The sequence below is a fragment of the Lygodium microphyllum genome, chromosome 12 (assembly GCF_053477565.2).
Source record: "Lygodium microphyllum isolate KBCC chromosome 12, Lygodium_microphyllum_v1.1.10, whole genome shotgun sequence".
Taxonomy (NCBI): domain Eukaryota; kingdom Viridiplantae; phylum Streptophyta; class Polypodiopsida; order Schizaeales; family Lygodiaceae; genus Lygodium; species Lygodium microphyllum.
Genome location: NC_141146.1, coordinates 128663171 through 128682460, shown reverse-complemented (window position 1 = coordinate 128682460; position 19290 = coordinate 128663171). Strand labels below are relative to the sequence as shown.

The 19290-nt window shown below is 42.3% G+C and overlaps 1 protein-coding gene across 5 annotated transcripts in view; it reads left to right on the top strand.

Annotated features, from left to right (window-relative positions):
• The window catches only part of LOC148028254 (uncharacterized), a 346086-nt gene that overhangs the window by 32109 nt on the left and 294687 nt on the right, over window positions 1-19290 (top strand). For all 5 annotated transcript variants that reach the window (XM_087690038.1, XM_087690039.1, XM_087690041.1 and 2 more), the window contains exons 7-9: window positions 2723-2816; window positions 3122-3402; window positions 17967-18206. In XM_087690038.1, the coding sequence (XP_087546164.1) occupies window positions 2723-2816; window positions 3122-3402; window positions 17967-18206 (615 nt within the window). The remainder of the gene's footprint in view (window positions 1-2722; window positions 2817-3121; window positions 3403-17966; window positions 18207-19290) is intronic.

The window sequence follows — 19290 nt, the reverse complement described above, 5'->3', positions numbered from 1 at the left end:
CTCCTTGCTTTAGCTTGAGGGCTTCATATTAATGCTTAGAAATCTACACAGATTTCCTATATGGAGAGTAATTTCCAAGCTTTGGGTTGGCAAGGAGCTGCGATTTCTAAAGGAGACATTAGCCGACACTTGGGTTATCCTATTGGTGTGGATATAGCTTCTCGCCCCTTGCTTAATTGGATGTCATCCCATATACATGATTGGTTTATGTATTGGAAATCTCAAGGCTGGCCTCTTCATGTGAGACTTAAAGTTGCTCAATGCATCTTGATCAGTACGGTCTCGTTTTTCCTCCCCTTACTTCCCTTGATTGAGAAGTCTCTCTTGGAACTAGTTTAGCCTATCTGTTTCATGTTATGGAAAAAGAAAGGCAATCATTTTGGCCAAGTGTGGATTTCTTGGAAGCATGTGACTACTCCTAAAAGGATGGGGGGAGTAGCTTTATTGGATGTTAATTTCCCTTTGGTTGCTTTGATAGCGGCACTTTTGCAGGCTTTATGTGTGCAGAGTCATCCTTGGACAGATATTGCAAAATTTTACATTGAAAAGACTAGTATCTGGCATGGTTGCATGGTTATGCAAGTTTCTTGATGGCATGTGCTGAATTCGACGAGGCCTATTAAGGTCTCCCAGTCTTTTCTCCTTTCTCATTTGATCGTACCCTCACAAGATATTTTGTGTTTTGCAATTTGGCGCCCCCTTGATCTTCATGAGGAGAATTTGTTGCAAGAAGTGTTGGCTACCTCTAGGTTGTTGGATTGGCTTGATAAACACTTGCAGTGAGATAAGTTTAATTGAATGGCTCGCTTGGGGTTGCAGAAAGTCCATGATGATGTCATTCTTGGGCAGCCTTGCCTTTATTCAATGCTACTATGACACAATCCTCAAGTCCAAAAATGATTGTCACTTGTGACTATGAAGGAAATCTTCTGCCTTTTTGGGTTTTCTCACATTCTATTGAGTTGCAAAAATAGGATTTTGTGCCTTACACTTGGTATTAAAGTGAACTCTCAATGACAAAGAGGTGCGATTGGATTGGAGGATTCCAAAATTTCCACTTCTCTACAGTAGGTTATACAAATGTGCTTTTGGCGATCGTCTCTCTTTTTTCGTGAGTAAGTGTATATTATTGTATGGAATATTTACATAAGGCCTTCTAGCTAGCCATGAAAATCCTGTCAAGCACAAGTCAAAGCCAAAAAGCTACTATAAAACGACACACAAATCTCATGCTGACTGCAGAATTGGAGTAGAGCAAACAATATCCAACCAAGGAGCAGCCACATCAAGGCGGATCACATCTGCTGAAATCATGGAAGAAATCTACCATAAGATCCTCTAACACGGGCCACATGATGACATATACCTGAGGTTGAAACGAAAATAAAGGCATCACTGGTACACCAGATGTGCCAGAGAGCTGTCCATCTGAGAAATTGGATGGAAGCTTCTTTTCGTCCCATGTCCCATTCAATGTCACTATATAGTCTCAAGTGATGGCAATTCCTGCCCGTTCCCCACCCCCGTCCCTATCCCATTTTGCGTCATTTGTGACTATGATTTCCTTAAGTCTTTCTTACACTTGTTATTGGAGATTGTACAAGTATCGGCTTTGAGAGTCTGAGGATGAACCAACGTTCTTTACTTTGATTTCAAGAAGCTGCCTTCTTGTCCAATCCAACACAACTTTTCTACATCGCATGCTCATCCTTTATCAGTCTTCAGCTGTGATTTGCCACAAACACTCACAATCGCTGATCTTTGTAACACTTTAATTTAATGGCAAGATGTCTTCATTGCTCCTCGCAGTAGGTACGAAGAGAAGGAGAAGAAGATTGCGTTTTCTGATCACATTGATCCGCACCATGATGATCCTTGCAGTTTGCAAGTTGGCATTTATGCAGCCACAGAAAATGTGCAGATGACTGTTTTAAAGAAAAATACAAAAATTGCAAACAGCCCAACGTTTTTTCCACGTCATCAGAAACGTTTTGTTGTTGGAGAAAATGTCTTGTATTTGTGCTGATACAAGCTACGATCTGCTGCCTGATGCAAATTAATGCTGAGAACTGCCGCTTATGGCCCTACATGCCATTGTCATAAACTGTCTCGCTGTGTTTCGCTGGTGGCTGGACACACAATCTGACTCGTGTGATCCTTCTTCCCACATGGCTCTCTTGCCATATCACTCACCCCCACATATCCCATTGTCTGCCTGGTGTATGAGTATGTATATGTGGGCAGTGCCCAGGTGCATTACAGCTGCCTTAATTGTTTTTCCCGGAAAAAGTAATGGTCAATAATATTACTCAAGGAAAAACATGGGAATATGTGGATTCAAGCCTTGTAGTAACTTGCCCTTCAATCATGATGAAATGATGCCCAATTGTCAATACTAGGATGCTCTTGAATTAAACAAATGATGCAAAGGTGTAAATGAGACTAGAGGATGTTTGATGTATATTCATGAAATACAAGGAGCTATTTTCCATTGCATCTTTTACTAATGAAGTATTTTTACTTGAGTCATGTAATTGTGTGCATGCATATGCATGATATTTTCCATGTTTTGATCATAACTAATATATCAAAGGAGAGACTTCTTTTAGCGTTCGTTCCATCAGAAAGGGCTATCTTTTTTTGTACTCTAGAGGAGGCATATCTGCATTCAAATTTGTAAAAACACTGGAATATGTTATGGTGCTAAACCATTCTTTTGCAGATTACATTTACATTTCAAGGCAGAGTCCCCCTTTATTTTTGTAAAGCGTTTCACTGAAGCTTGTAAGCTGAGAGACCAGATGGAGTTGCTAATGGTAAGTTGTTCTTTATGTAAACCATTGTACACTTGAAAGATACTTATCAACATGCCAATTGTTTCCAAAAGTGAAAAAGGCACTTCCAACAAACCGAGCAAGTATATATGCATCTGTTGCAGTGGGTCTTTGCCAAATTATTGTAAAATCAAGAAAAGTTCTTTAGATGTGAGGAAAATATGAAAGGCTATATTAATGATGTTATTAACAATCTGTTAAATAGATGCAGCTAGAAGACACATAACTGAACTATCAAAGAATGCACGAGTTTTTGTTGATTCAGTAACCTTACCATGCTTCTACAGAAGTTAAACCTGTATGTGGATAGCATGCCTAAAGAAGACATCCCACCACTTCAGCCTGAACAGCTGGAGCACATAAGAGATCTCACTTTATGTGTTAAAGAGCATCGCGATCGAGCTTTTGCTTTAAGTAGATACATTGATGAGGTGAATTTTGAGTATGCGAGGGTTATGAATCAAATTGTTTTGGATGACTGTCTCAAGAATCAAAGACATTGTTCTAGAGAGTTTACGCTTCAGCTTGACATGGATTTCATCAGAAAACCGATTCCTCGTGCACCACCGTAAGATCCAAACTTGAAGTGAAGAGCATTTAAACTTTGTGCTTGTTATTTTTTCAAAGAAAGAATGATTCTATTAGTAACTCCTTTTGAGACAACGTATCTTGAGGCAAAGTACAAAAATAGGCATGTAAGGGACTACCTACCTACCTACCTACCTACCTAGAAAAATATCGATGATCCCACGAGGTGATCACCTTGCCTCTATGATCAAAAGCAGGGTGTGCCAGAGGATAGCTGGGGTTTTCTCGAGGGTGCTCAACCTGCAATCTCTGCTGTGCAGTTTGCTTTGAACTGGAGGGGTCCATGACAGTTGAACATGGCAACTTAGAAGAGTTATCCTTTCTATGCACATATGTACGAAAGGCATCTTGAGTACTTGACGATGAAACCATCATCAGCTGAATTTCAACCTTCTTACCCTTTCTACACTAGACATCAACCCATCTTGAATCATGCGGTTTGAGGAAAGCACATGTTGCTTTTGCTGAACCACGTCCTTCTACGGAGGTTGTTCTTGAGTGAGCAGTGGCTTCATCATCATTTTAGTATCCCCATTACGAGAAAGTTGAAACAGTAGCATCCTTTTGGTCCGGATACCTGGCCATGAAATGATGAAGCTTGCCACAAGTGAAACAGTGGCTTGCAAAGGTGCCATAGTTAAGCTTAAACCATAATGGATACATGCCATTGCAATTCAGGTGCAGCCAATTGGCCCTTTTCCTCGAGGTGTCCCGTAGCATGCATAAATGATTCGTGTGCGCCGCTGCCCTCATACTGGGAGGCACCAAGATAGTACCAATCGCCGCTATTACATCCCTTGACAGAGACCAATAAACCACGTGGCAGCTTTGTACTTCAACCCACACTAGACATTCTTGTTTGAGTAGCTTTTGAAAATTGGCCATCGGTCTCCATAGTATCACATGCACCAACTGTCTATCATAAAAGAGGGGCAGCTTGCCTAGAAGATCATCTCTATTTGTGGCCGATGTGAGAATGACCTCATAGAAACCCCCGGGGTCCACAAAAAAACCTTGTCAACACAATCACACCTAAGAATGGAAACCAACCACTTCCGGATCCAAGGGATCATTGGGATCTTGCCCGTGAAGAAAAGTATGATGCCACGTTTATAAAATGCAGAGAATGATTGAAGCACTTTTTGTGTATGAACATGTGCATCCACGATGTCCTGCTCATCACAATTTGGAAGATTAGTGTGATTGTGTTGAACATATTCTCTGAGCAAAGAGTTAGCAAACTCTTGGAGATGTTCCCAATCCAATTCTTGGGAATCATCGGAAGCATCGGCAGCCTGCACATATGAATGCAGCGGGTATTCCAAAGGTGCCGAGCTATCAACAGTCATCATAGGAGTATCCTTATTATGCTTACTGCGTTTCACTGTAGGAGCTTGGAGCCACTTCCTCAGCCATCTCCTCCATGCACGGTACCATCTCATCCTCGCCCTCTGAATCAGGCCCCAAAGCATCAACTACCTAGTCTATAAATGCCGTATTGAGCTCAGACATGCTGAGTCTGTGACAGTATGCTCCGGTCTGGACTGCAAATCTGGGCAGAAGTTCCCTTTCCCTGTTTTGAATGCATAATATCAATCTGTGCTGAGCACCTGTTAACCGAACTCTCTGCTGATTGTGACTGGTCTGTTTGTCTGATTAACTGTCTCTTTCTTTTTGTGAAGATAATTGAATTAAGTAGCAAATATTTACATCAGACCATCAGGTCAACAAAGAAAAAACAGGCACAAATGAAAGTCTACTAAGACTTAACATAGAAATATGACACAGAAAGACAGTTGGCGTGGAGCGAACAATATCCAGCCAGGGAGCAGCAATGTTAGGAAGAACGAAATCAGCTGACACTGTAGAAGAGATCTGCCATAACACTAAACCACGAACACATGCCACCTGACCATGGATGCCCGAAGTTGAATAAAAAATAAAGGCATTCTGAGTACATCAAATATGCCAGAGGGCTGTCCATCTAAGGAAATAGAAGAGGCAAGAATAATCTGAATGCAAAGTACACATAGAGGTCATCTTTCCCATAATCCATGAATAAGCTGATATCCGGTGCTGAGTTGTCGAGGACCACGCATGGGAAACAAAGCTCTAAATCTGTCGAGCAACAAGGCAAGAGACAAAGAGATGAAGGAACGTCTCATCACATGTAGTGCAAAATACACAACGACCAATAGAGATCTTGCGAGCACACGACACATCCCCAGTTGGAAGACCCCCAACAAGCAACCTCCACATGAATACTTTACCTTGATAAGGAACCTTAGACTTCTAGAGTTGGATGAATCTTTCTTGCCACTTCTTTTTGCTTAGCCATCCGATTAAACTTGTTTCGCCGCAAATCTTTATCAGGCCAATCCAACAACCTAGAGGTAGCCAATACTTCTCCTTGCAATGAATTCTCCTTACAAAATTAGGAGGGCGCTAAACTGCAAAACGTAACATCTTTTGCCAATATGCAATCAAATGAGAAAGGAGAAAAGATTGGGAGACCTTAATAGGCCTTGTGTAATTAAGCATATGCCACCAAGAAGTGTGAATAACCGTGCTACCATGAGAGATGCCAATCCATTCTATGAAAAATTTTGCAATATCTGACTAGGGATGACTCTCTACACAGAGTGCGTGCAAAAGTGCTAGTTTCAAAGCAGCCATATGCAAGTTAACATCCAATAAAGCTGCTCCCCCTATCCTTTTAGGAGTAGCCAAATGTTGCCACAAAATCCCCACCTAGCTCCTTGGGATCACAATTCCAATAACAACTCTCTCTTTTTCTCTCCCCCAAGCTGTAAACTAACTGAATGGCTGAGACCCAGCCCCCAAAGATGTATTGTCAATTTGTATGGGCATTTTTGCCAAGTGGCAGCCTTCTAAACCCATTTTTCAGCATTATCGAGCCATTTAATTAATTTTTACAATTAAATAATCGTGAAAATGAATTTCAGCCGTTTTGACGTTTCTCAAAATTAAATGTGCCTATCCATAGTTAAATTGGCTAGGCCATTTGTAACTTGGAGTGGTCTCCGACCTCTGTTGTCCCTTAGACTAGTCCCTAGTGTCACCACCAATACTTATTGGCCAAATAAGTGTCCTAGGGTCAAAACTGACACTAATTGATCCCCAAAGCCCAGTTGGCATAACTTATTACAACTTTTTCCTTTGACACCCATTGCATCCTCGAGATCCTTGGTTTGTTACCATGAAATAATTGGTATTTGCATCACATGCACTTAAACAACCTTGCACATTTGATTAATAACTTAATGAAATGTTATCAACAAGATTAAATCATCTCCAAATTTCAGGTTTTGGATCCACACACATTAAAATCACCCATCAGCAAACATGGTCTACCAAGAGACAAACATGCTTTGAGTCTATCCCATAGATTGCGTCTAGACAAGGGATCATTTGGGGCATAGAGCCCAATCAGCCATAGAACCTCCCCTTCAAACAAGATTTCAATTACCAAAAAGTGGCCATTCACATCATTCTTAACAAGAATAAGTTGAATTTCTCATGAACGACCATGAGCTCATAGGAGTAATACCATGCAGAATCCCTGGCATAAAACAAGCAAAACCCATGGCAGTCCATAAATTTCCCTACTTCGCCATGACTTTTTTTCTCAAGAGCACATAATACATCCCATTTATCATCATGCAAAATCTGCCACATGTCATGCTACTTGTTGCGAGAGAAAATTCGACACACATGCCAAGTGGCAATCTTCATATACATCCGCAGAAGAAGAATCAGGGTTGAGGCTGATTTTGCCTCGATTTAACTTTTTCTACTAAAATCTCAAGGGTCCCCTCTTTAAGGAAATCAGCTAGCACCGCAAAGGAGTTTATACCCTGATTTTCAAATTTAGAGGTGGAGGGATTATCCTCTTCTTTGGAGCAGACTGTGGATAATGACAATCCTAGGGGGTTATCACCTTACCTCTTGTATCAAAAGCAAGTCTAGCAAGTGGATCCTTTGAATGATCAACAAAGACCTTCATAGTGGAAGGTTTTCTAGGGGTAGAAGAAACCATTTCATTAGCAGTACACACCTCGAATGGCTTATATTTCCGCTGTACATAGGTACATATGGAGTCTTGTGAAGTGCTGGGCATAATGGTTGCCATGTCAACATTAGCCTTTTTGCCTCTTTTAGAATGAATGTGAACCCAACCACGTTCAGGTTGGTCCGAAGGCTGCATGGTGTGTTTCCCTTTATCCATATTTATCAAAGTAGGAGCAGCCTTATCATGCTGAAGGTCTTCAACCATAACATCCCCATTGATAAGTGGGGCAATCCCAGCCTCCAGAGTTGCATTTTTCTCTGGGTACTTGTCCATAAAATACTCCAATTCTCTAGCATCCGGAGTTGCATTTTTCTTCGGCTACTTGGCTATAAAATACTCCAACTTCCCAAAAGAGAAACAATGGCCAGAAAGAGTGCCTCATTTTAAGAAAAAATGCAATGAAGGCATTCTAGGGTAGTTCAGACACAACTAGCTAGGCCTTTTGTGAGAAGTGTCCCACAACATGCACACATAGTTGGGTTGGTAGCCCTCAAACTATGGGGCACCAAGATAGTGCCAACAGCTGCCATAGCATCTTTCTGCAGAGGCCAATGCACAGCAGGACATGCTTCCACTTCTAGCTACAACGGGCACCCTTGCTAGGAGATTATCATAGTATATTACTGATTTTAGCAGCACCTTATAAAAGCCCCGTGGTCCCACAAAAATTTCATCCACATGATCCCGCAACAACATTCAGTGCAACTATTGGCGGATCCAAGAAAGCACCAACATCATCTTTGTCTTGGTGAGGAAATGTTTCACGGTTGTATTGGACATAGTCACCTAGCAATGTGTCGGAAAACTCCAGCAGGTGCTCCTAGTTCAAATCTTGAGATTCGTTTGGAGCAGGAATGACTTGTGCATAAGAGTGCACCTGATGCTCAGGCTATTGGGGTTCTTTAGAATCCACCATCAAGGCGTCACGAGTGTGCTTTCTACGTTTAACTGGTGGCTGAACATCATAACAGGGCTGAACCTCAAAACATGGTATCATCATCTCAGTTCAGGGAACCATTTCTTCCCCCTCATCAGTCTCAGAATCAGGTCCCAAAGCCTCCACCACCTCATCAATGAAATCAACATTCAACTTTGTCATGGCGCAACTTGTTGCTTCTCTCTCTCTTTCTCTCTTGTAATAGGTAACTGTATTAATCACGAAAAGGGTACAAGGTTACAAGATGCAAGATGGCTCTAGGCCATCGAGCATGAAGTGGGTACAATAGACTCAATAGATACTCTTTGAGACATCACAATCAAAGTACAGAGGAAGTAGATAGACTAGAGGGGAGCAAAAGAAACTGCAGCATGCCAAGAAAGCAAATCCTATCTAGGAAGAATATCCGCCAACTCAATCAAGTCAAGCTGCCAATTAAGTAGTCCTTTCAAGTGGACTTTATGATTTTGCACTCTTGATGAAGCATCAAAGATGAATGCATTTTCATAGTCCATTTATACTAACAATTCGAGAAATGTAAGAAATGAAAGAGCACTTTCATATCGGTTTGCATAGAATCCATAAACTTGGGATGTCCAAAGACCTAGTCTTTTTGAAACATCGATAGCCCAACCACTCAAAACCAAATGCCCGATAGTAGTGACCAAATCTTCTACGCCATCGAGCAAGCAAGGAACCGATGGTGGGGGGTTTCTAGAGATGTCTGACAAAAGAAGCAACAACCATTGGAAATCCTTCACTTGGAGAGTGTAGAGGCAAGAGAAAGAGCACCAATTAACATTCGCAAAATGAAGAACTTGGAATCGAAAAGGTGTTTTGTTAAGCGAGCATACAAATAGCACAGATTTCCACCACGCTTGACCTTTCTGGAGACTCTAGGTGGTGTTGCCCTTGTAGGCAACACCAAGGCAAATCTTATCGCGTATAAACAAATGGTATATTTGATTGGTTAAGGCACAGCCTGTCATGAGGACATGTATTTTTGAAACCTCACTTAACATGTGGATTAATTTTTAATCACATGGTTAAGTAAACGTTGCACATGTGAGGTGTAATTGGGATTAGAGTAAATTTACAAGCCCAGGACTCGAGGAAATCACGGGATGTCAAAGGCAAGAGTGGCTATAAGTTATGTTGCACAGGTACTTGCTGGTATTTGGTGCCATTTGTTGGCCTAGGTCATCCATCCGGCCAAAAGTGTTACTTGGCGACACTAGAGAAGTGGCGTTTAATGGTACCTAACGCCAATCTAATGGTCAAAGATGGTGCAGAGACACTCGGGAATGGAAGTTGCCTAGCCAATTTAATTATTGGTCAGTCAGATTATTTTCAGGGTATCAAAATAATTATTAGATTAATTTTCAGTATTTAAAGGTTGAAAATTAATATTTAATTGTAAAAAATGCTAGAAAAACCATTTGGGAAGGTTGCCACTAGTAAAAAATGCCCATGTAAGTCTGAAAACGTCTTTAGAGGTTAGAGAGAGGCTTTTTTATAAATTCATCTTGCAACAGAGAGGGAGAGGAGGCTGTTGATTTGATTTGCAGTCATTGGAGGACCTTCTGAGGCAGCTAGGGGCAAAAGAAGACTAATCAACAGTAGGAGACAGCATCTATAGGCTGTTGAGGCAGGGTAGCAGGAGTAACTGACTGATTTTCTTCAGTTCTTTGCATCTACAAGCTATTGTGGCAGGGCAGCAACTGCATTTGATTGATTTTCAGTCATTATTCGCGACAAAACTTTGAAATTTCTCTCTCTACAGCTTTTCGCCTTATCTCCCAGCCATGTAACCAGCCTTCCTCGGATAGGGTGGTAAAATCCCTGATTACAACTTAATTACAGCAGCAAACAATAAATTCAAATCTGAAAATACGAATTTACCTATTGATCTTGGACAATGCACACCAGATTGGCCCCAAAATTGGCACCTCTAAGGTGTCTTCTTCTCTTTGCCTTAGCTGTCTTTCTTTTGGGCCTTCAAGAACCGAAGGAAATGCCTAAGCCTTCTTTAGAAGAGCCCATAATTCCTGATGAGCACAAACAGTTAGTATCCGTGGGGCAACAAGTGTAAATGCATGGCCAACTTGGTAGTGCCAATACATGGGAACACGGGCAACAAGACAATTATGCACAGGCAAGCATGGGACAGCAAGGATACTTTGGTGGTGGTACCATTTTTCATGCTATGGTTGGACATGCACCAGATACGGGAATGTATGGTACAAATCCCTATGGTATGTAGCAATCAATGCATGACTCACAACACCCAATGTATCCGGGTAATGCAAGTGGAATCCCTAATCCCATTTATGGCAGCATAAGTATTATGCTTGGGGCACAAAGTGGGCCATATGGATATGTATTGGCACCCCTAGGGACTGTTGGAGCACAAGGATTTGATGATGGTCATGTAGATGCTTCAGAAAGTACTAGTTTTCATGCAAATACAACCGATGCACCCTTTTTGCAGCAGCCTATTTATGATAACTTGACTCTCATAGGTCCGTCAAATGACTATGATGAAGGTGGAAAAATTGTGAAGTTTGAGTCTTTCAGTGGTGCACAAGATAGGCTGAAAGCACTTGTTTTTATTCAACAGTTTGATGCATCCTATTTTGGAGGCAACTTCATAGAGACATCTAAGATACGCAAGGTAACCACATTTTTGACGGGAAATGCATTGCAATGGTGGTCTACACTTATTATTCAAGGCACTTAACATGTGGATTAATTTTTAATCACATGGTTAAGTAAACGTTGCAGATGTGAGGTGTAACTGGGTTAGAGTAAATTTACAAGTCTGGGACTCGAGGAAATCACGGGATGTCAAAGGCAAAAGTTGCTATAAGTTATGCCGCACAGGTACTTGCTGGTATCTGGTGTCAGTTGTTGGCCTAGGTCATCCATTTGGCCAGAAGTGTTAGTTGGCGATACTAGAGAGGTGGCGTTTAATGGTACGTAATGCCAATCTAATGGTCAAAGATGGTGTAGAGACACTCGGGAATGAAAGTTGCATAGCCAATTTAATTATTAGCCAGTCAGATTATTTTTCAGGGTATTGAAATAATTATTAGATTAATTTTCAGTATTTAAAGGTTGAAAATTAATATTTAATGATAAAAAATGCTAGAAAAACCATTTGGGAATGTTGCCACTTGTAAAAAATGCCCATGCAAGATTGAAAACGTCTTTAGAGGCTAGAGAGAGTCATTTTTATAATTTCATATTGCAAGAGAGAGGGAGAGAAGGCTGTTGGTTTAATTTATAGCCATTGGAGGATCTTTTGAGGCAATCAGGGGCAAAAGAAGACTAATCAACAGCAAGAGACATCATCTACAAGCTGTTGAGACACGGTAGCAGCAGTAACTGATAATTTTTTTTCAGTTCTTTGCATCTACAAGCTATTGTGGCAAGGCAGTAACTGCATTTGATTGATTTTTCAGTCATTTTTCGTGGCAAAACCTTGAATTTTATCTCTTTACAGCTTTCCCTCTCATCTCCCAGCTATTTCACAGCCTTGCTCTGAAGATCTCAGCATTTGGACCCTTTGAGGCTGAGAAATTCCAAATTTCTCTGCTGTAAACCCTAATTAGGGTTTACCACCAGCCTTGGGAAGTGTGCTAGAAATTGGAAGCTCCAAGACTTGGATTCAACAAGGCTGAAGGTCAACTTCAGCTGAATTTAGGTGGAGGACTAGCCAGCCATTGAATTTGGGGCATTTCCATCGTCTATGAAGTGGGTGAAGGCCAATCAAGTGTCCAAATGAAGGGGCAAAATAGATTGAAGACTTGCTGGTCACTTTGGACAGCAAGGGGAGTTGAAATACCAAAAGGGATTGGCAGAATCCCATTGTAAGTCAACTTTTTCTTTAATAAAGGTAAAGAAATACCGAAAGGGCCGCGAATTTTGGGGCCAATGGAGTGTGCATTGGCCAAGATTAGTAGCTAAATTTGTATTTATTGTTTGCTGCTGTAATTAAGTTGTAGTCAGGGATTTACCACTCTATCCGAGGAGGAAGGTTGGTTACATAGCCCAAATGCAACTAATCATTAATCATCCAATCCTTCTTAAGGGCCTCTTGGTCCAAAGGGGGGAGAGGTTGCACGGCCCATAAAGAGGTCGAGATGGCATCCCACAAAATATGATAGCCTTGAGGAACATGAAAGTAACGTCAAATTGATGTGAAAGACATGAAAACCTCATTTGCAAGTACAAGAGCATCGGTGACAAAGATCAGTTCCATGCGTGCCCTCCTATTCAACATTGGCCTTTGTTCTTGTTTTCCTTGGCAAATGAGAAGCTTTGAAACATCCCACATTTCAGCTCTCAAGGAGTTTACCGTCTCCCAGTTCGGAGGTGGATGCCAAAAGATTTAGCATGGATTGATTTCCAAGAGTTGATCAGATGATTCAAAAGCATCGAAGACTTAAGATGAAAAGGTTGTTCAGTATTAACCACGTGCCACCATGAGGGAGAAATACTAGTGTTCCCATGCTTAATATCTTGAGTCTCAAGGAGAAACCTAGCAACCAAAGACCAGGGATGCCTTGTTGAGAAACCACTTTTTTAGTTCACACACTTCATTTAGGGTTTTGCACTAACAGCCCCAAAGAGGGCCAATATTCACATTTTGGCCGCTTTTCCAGTGGGCACTCACATAATGGTTTGCCATTGTAGATAGCTTATGCCTATGAAGAGACAGTTACTTCATTCATTCTTCATTTCTACCACCACTCTTCGATCATTCTTTACCCCTCTTCCTCTGTCATTAGACACCCTTCTCTCCCTAGCCCCTTCCACTGCCCTCAAGGCCCTTTAGGACATTGCGGCTCGTGGTTCGTGGCTGCCTTCACTCTTTATCTTCTACTTTAGGTGCCTTGTTCCGTCATTAGGCCTGGCATTTGGAGCATCTTTCACTTGGCATCACCATCCTTTGCTTGGCGTCAGCACCCTTCTCCATCAGGCTCCACCTTCACGTGCGTTTTTCAGTGCAGAGATCTTCTCCTTGCCTGGCATTATCATCTCCAACTTGGCATGAACATCCTAGCCTTTAGTGTCGTCTACATCATCGAGTGTCAATGATTTCATCACTCGTCTATCATAGGGGTTGTTGGGACTTGCGTTTTTGTAGCTTGACTTCTCCTCCATCACTTGGCGTCATTTGTTTATCATAGGGGTTGTTGGGACTTGCGTTTTTGCAGCTTAGCTCCTCTTCCATCACCTTGCATCGCTAATTTATCATGGGGGCTGTTGGGACTTGCGTTTTTGCAGCTTGGCTTCTTTTCCATCACTTGGTGTCACTTGTCTGTCATCATAGAGGCTGGTGGGATCTGCGTTTTTGCAGCCCCTCTCATCTTCCATTATCTTGCATCATCATTATCCACTTGGTGTCAACATCTGGGCTGCTTCTCCTTGTGTTTGACAATTCCGACGTTCTGGGATTTGTGTTTTGCTGTCTAGGTCACTCCACGGCATCAAAGTATTGCGGCTCTCTCCCTTGACAGCTGGTGATCATCTTCCATATCTCCGATAGCATCAAGGGATTGCGGTTCGCTCCCTCAATAGCTGTCCTTCACCTTCTTGTGATTACTTCGATAGCCCATTCCTTGGAGGACTGCATTTTGCTCCCTTCAGTGTGCAGATTTTCCACAGGTGCTACCTCTTGAGGATAGTGCAGTTATCTTTTGAGCTTTGGCTCCATTGTATCAACTTTTCTTCTCATAGCATGATTCAATGTATGATCACCATGTTCTTTTGTTTTTGAGTTTCTCCTCTCTCTCTTTGTGTTTGCCGTACACACTTTGTGTTACTCCCCACAAACCCTATTGTCTCTCTGCAGTCGCTTATTTTGACATGGTATCAGAGCATACCTATTATTTTTGACATGGTATTAGACAGAGATACCCTTCTCTTTCTCTCCCACCCATTCGCCCTTTTACAGATTGACACTCAGGTGCTATGACTTCTCCACAGAGGTAGATGGATAGACCACTGGGTGCTCCTGTTCGTGTATCACCAGAACCCCCATTGATGCTTGCCGCCATGGACCTTTGCTCCCTACCTTGCCGGAGTATATGCGTGTACCCCTAGGCACTCGTTGTGCCACCTCTCCCTTCTAGGCCATAGAGTTGATTCTGTACTAGCTTTTAGATTTTTATGCTCAAGGCATTAAGACACATCCGATACGCACTAACCCCTTTCGAGTCACAGGAGGATTGACTGATACCATGGTCTCCGTGCGACTGCTGCAGTGTGCTACGAAGATTGTTTCTAATTTTTCTAGGGTTTTTGGAATGCCACCTCGATAACTCGCGGTTCTGCAGTCCGCTCCCTTGAGAGACAGTGATTGTTGGATATTGTCCTCTCGGCAGTCTAATCCTGCTAGAGAGAGTGATTGTTTAACACCCTCCATTACTTTGGCTTTGCCATCCACTCCATCAAGAGACAATGATACTTGGATACTGTCCCCTCGGCAATGGGCTGCTTTGAGAGACTGTGATTGTTCGACTCCTTTTATCAATTCGGCTCCATTGTCCGTCCACTAAGAGATAGTGATTGTTTCCCACCCTTGGCTCCGCATGAGCTTCACCTTTTCCACCCTCGACTACTTAGGTTTGAGAGGCCACCTGTGGGAGTTCGAGCCCTAGATACCTTTTTTGGCATGATCGATGGCTTTTTCTTTGTCATCAGATGATTTGGAGTCCGTGATCCATGAGTTTTTAGATTCCCACTCTCATAGAGGTGGATTTAGAGGGGGACATACTCTCTTTGCCCTCAGAGGGGGACTTCTACTGGTTCGGCTTAAGAGGGGGCTTGTATACCTCCATTCTTAGGGGGGGCACCTCCTCACGACGTTCCTCACCCACCCTTTACTCTTTTGGATGGCTTTGCTCGAGCAGTCATTTCTCCTCCTGATACCCAAGATCTCCAGAGATTGCTTAGGTCAAGGCCTTGGAGGTTCAGCCTGACTTGGTGACGAGGCCTTTGAATCCCTTCTAACATGGAGTTATGGAGCTAGTGGCTTCTCTCCCGAGGTGGAGTTAGGTTCTACATTTCATCCCATCTATTGTTCCTTACTACAAGTTACCTTTTGGGTGGAAATCTTGGATCTTCGAGATCCTTCTCTTCTTCATCGTATCTCTCTTCACTCCTCTTTCCTCATCCCTTTTTGGGTTTGAGGGGAGGTGTTGAGAAACCACTTTTTCAATTCACTCACTTCATTTAGGGTTTCGCACTGACAACCCCAAAAAGGGTTGGTGTTCACATTTTGGCCGCTTTTTCTGTTTTCCCACACAGTGGTGTACTACCCTAGACAGCTTATGCCCATAAATAGGCAGTTATTTCATTCATTCATCACTTCTACCACCACTCTTCAATCATCCTTCACCCTTGCTCTTCTGCTTTAGGTGCCTTGTTCCATCATTATGCGTGGCGTTTGGAGCATCTTTCATGCGTCACCATCCTCTGCTTGGCATCAACACCCTTCTCCATCAGGCTCCACCTTCACCTGCGTTTTTCAGTATGGAGATCTTGTCCTTTCTTGGTGTCATCATCTCCAATTTGGCATCAACATCCTAGCCTTTGGCGATAGTCTACATCACTGAGCATTAATGATTTCATCACTCTATCATAGGGGCTGCTGGGACTTGCGTTTTTGCAGCCTGTCTTCTCCTTCGTCACTTGATGTCACTCGTTTATCAGAGGGGCTGTTGGGATGTGCGTTTTTGCAGCTTGGCTCCTCCTCCATCGCGTTGCATAACTCATTTATCATAGGGGCTGCTACGACCTACGTTTTCGTAGCTTGGCTTCTCCTCCATCTTTTGTGTCCGTCATAGAGGCTACTGGGACCTGCATTTTTGCAGCCCAGCTCATCTTGCATTATCCAGTGTTATCATTATCCACTTGCTGTCAGCATCTGGGCTACTCTCCTTGCGTTTGATAACTCCGACATTGTGGGATTTGTGCTTTGCTGTCCAGGTCACACCTCGACATCGGAGTATTGCAATTTGCTCCCTTGACAACTGGTGATCATCTTCCACATCTCCGATAGCATCAGAGGACTGCAGTTCGCTCCCTCAAGAGCTGTCCTTCACCTTCTAGTGATTACTTCGATAGTGCACTACTTGGGCGATTGCGTTTTGCTCCCTTCATCGTGCAGATTTCCCACAGGTGCTGTTGCCTAATTCAGACAGGACAGTGCAGTTGTCTTTTGAGTTTTGGCTCCGCTGCATCAGCTTTTCTTCTCATAGGACGATTCAATGCATCATCACTGTGCTCTTCTTGTGAATCTGAGTTTCTCTTCTCCATGTTTGCCGTACACACTTTGTGTTACTCCCCGCAAACCCTATTATCTCTACATGAACCGTCGATAATACCCTGTGTGTCCTAAGAAGCACTGAACACCCTTGAAATCAATTTGGGGTGGAAGATTTTGCTTATTTTGACATGGTATCAGAGCATACCTGTTATTTTTGACATGCTACCCTTGCACAAAGCATGGAGCATTGACCAACAGAGAGCAATCGTATGTGTCTCCAAGTCCAGAACAGCCCACCACACATCTTTTTGGTAGTTCAAACATGGTGCCAGGAGATCCAAGATATACCCATCCCTATGACCATTTTACCTTCAGAGTTGCTTAGGTGGACCACATTTTCCTTAGCAAAGGGAGCGTGCAAAATAAGTGGGACTGGCTATTGTCTTGTGAATTGAGTTGTCTCCTTCCCCTTGCTGCTGTGCCGATTCTTGCATTCCTTGAGTCTTTAAGCATTGCTGAGCTTGTAACATTGCCGGCAGGACCTTACAGGTAGGGTAGTTGGCATGAGAGCAGGGGTGGAGCTTGCAGGCAAGGGGTGCATGTAGGGGGTGGGAGGCAGGAGATGCAGGTGGCAAGATCTAGGACAGGTGGGCAGTGGGCAGGATGCAGAGTAGCGGCAGGTGGTGAGTGGTGGGCAGAAAGTATTGACGGTGGAGAAGAGAGGCTGGAAGTATTGCTGCTCAGTTCATTTGGACTGTGCGGTGTAGCTATGCTATGGATCTCCAGGATTTTTCTATTGTCTTTCTAGGATTTGGAACAAAGATTATACATATTCCACCAGGAGATGGGAGAGGCTGCAGGGTGGTTCTGGGCGGATGAGGAGGAGAAGAGATCCTTACATGTAGACATGGATTCTTGCACTTTTTGACGTAGCCCCTCATATGAGTTGTTCACATGACCATTGGATTTATGATGTGCTCAGTTGGTCTTTACAAGGTCTTGTTTGTACTATGTACTTTTACCTTGAGGAAATTTTTTCTCCGAGGTTTCATTAAGAGAATATTTGTTTCTTGGGAAAAAAAATCAGAAAGCTGACGGCCAGTTATTTCAGTTTCACTTATGTTTTATTGATCTTTTTCATTCTATGCTGTCACATCTGCTTGCTGAGGATAATTAGCTCTTAAACTATGCTTTTAGAAAAGTTTCTTTCAAGTAGCTGACAGGATTGTATGCCAGGTTTGGATGTGTGAGGATTCCAAAATATGATTATGAGGAGAGATGCAGTGAATTTCACTTTTGGTCGTGCATTACTTGGGGGGAAGTAATATCTTCAACAGTCAGGCTTAGAGCAGAGTGCAACAAAGTGTTGAAGCTGAATCTTCTCAATACACACTATAATAAAAGTTTACGCCTTGAAGACTTTTTGCAAATGCAAGCACAATGTATTGAACAGACATCATTACATTTAAAAGACAGGTACTTCAGACTAAGTAGCCCAATGTTCATGCTAACATGCAGATACAGAAAATATAATGATAAAATCTGATCCTGACTTGGAAATTTACAGAAAATTGAAAGGAAAAGTAAAGTTCTATCAATTGTTTAGAAGGCAGGCCCTTCGTTTAAATATTATCGGATGGCGTCAAGGATGAGTATATTCATTTTTCTTGGCAAACCTTAGTCTGTTAGTTTCCACAATGGTAACCTAGATGGTTAATGTTTGAGCTTACCCAAAAGGTTTTGGTTCAAGTCCCTCTGATCTCCATCAGTACAGACATTCTCCCCCTTTTTGGGATGGGTTCACCTGTATTACTCATAGTGTTTGCAGTGGATGTAGTTCTAGTCCTTTCCTAGAGTTCCATCTGCAGCTTCTCTGACTTTGTGGGCACTAGGCAGGTTGCAGTGATTGTCTATGTCATCCTCTCAATTATGCTACCTAAGTTCAACTCACCTGGGCCTTGCTGAGTTGGAGTTGTGATGTGTGCGCCTGATGTCCCTAGTGTGGATGAAACAACAAAACCATTTCTTTGAAGTTCTTACCACCCTTGGTTAATAGAGGGAATTTCTTGGATAAGATGGTCTAGTCACTAAATCCTAGTTTAGAAGATAATTGGAGACCATGTGACTCATTGTGTTGATGGAGTGTCTATGCCATGAATGAAATCAGATATTTTGTGGTACATGGTTTTTGAATGTTTGAGCAACGGTGTCTGCAACATGCACTTTCATTAAGGCTCAAAAGCAAATACGATTGCTTATACTTAGCACTTACAGTCTTATGACCCTTTGAACTTGTTCAGGGATAAGGCTCGGTTACTTTACTGATAATTTGGACCAGTTTTTCCTAGATTGTTGGAATATCTACTTCATGAAACATATGATATTTTTGCAGTTGGGTGACAAGTATTTTTGTATTTTTGTAGTGGATTAAATTTCTTAAAGTTCCTGTAAACCTGGATGGTTGAGATAATTGTTTAATGAGAAAAAATAATTGTGTTTTGCAGTTGGAGGTTTCTGTGAACCTGCAATGTTGAGATCATTCTTTAATGAGAAACGGTCA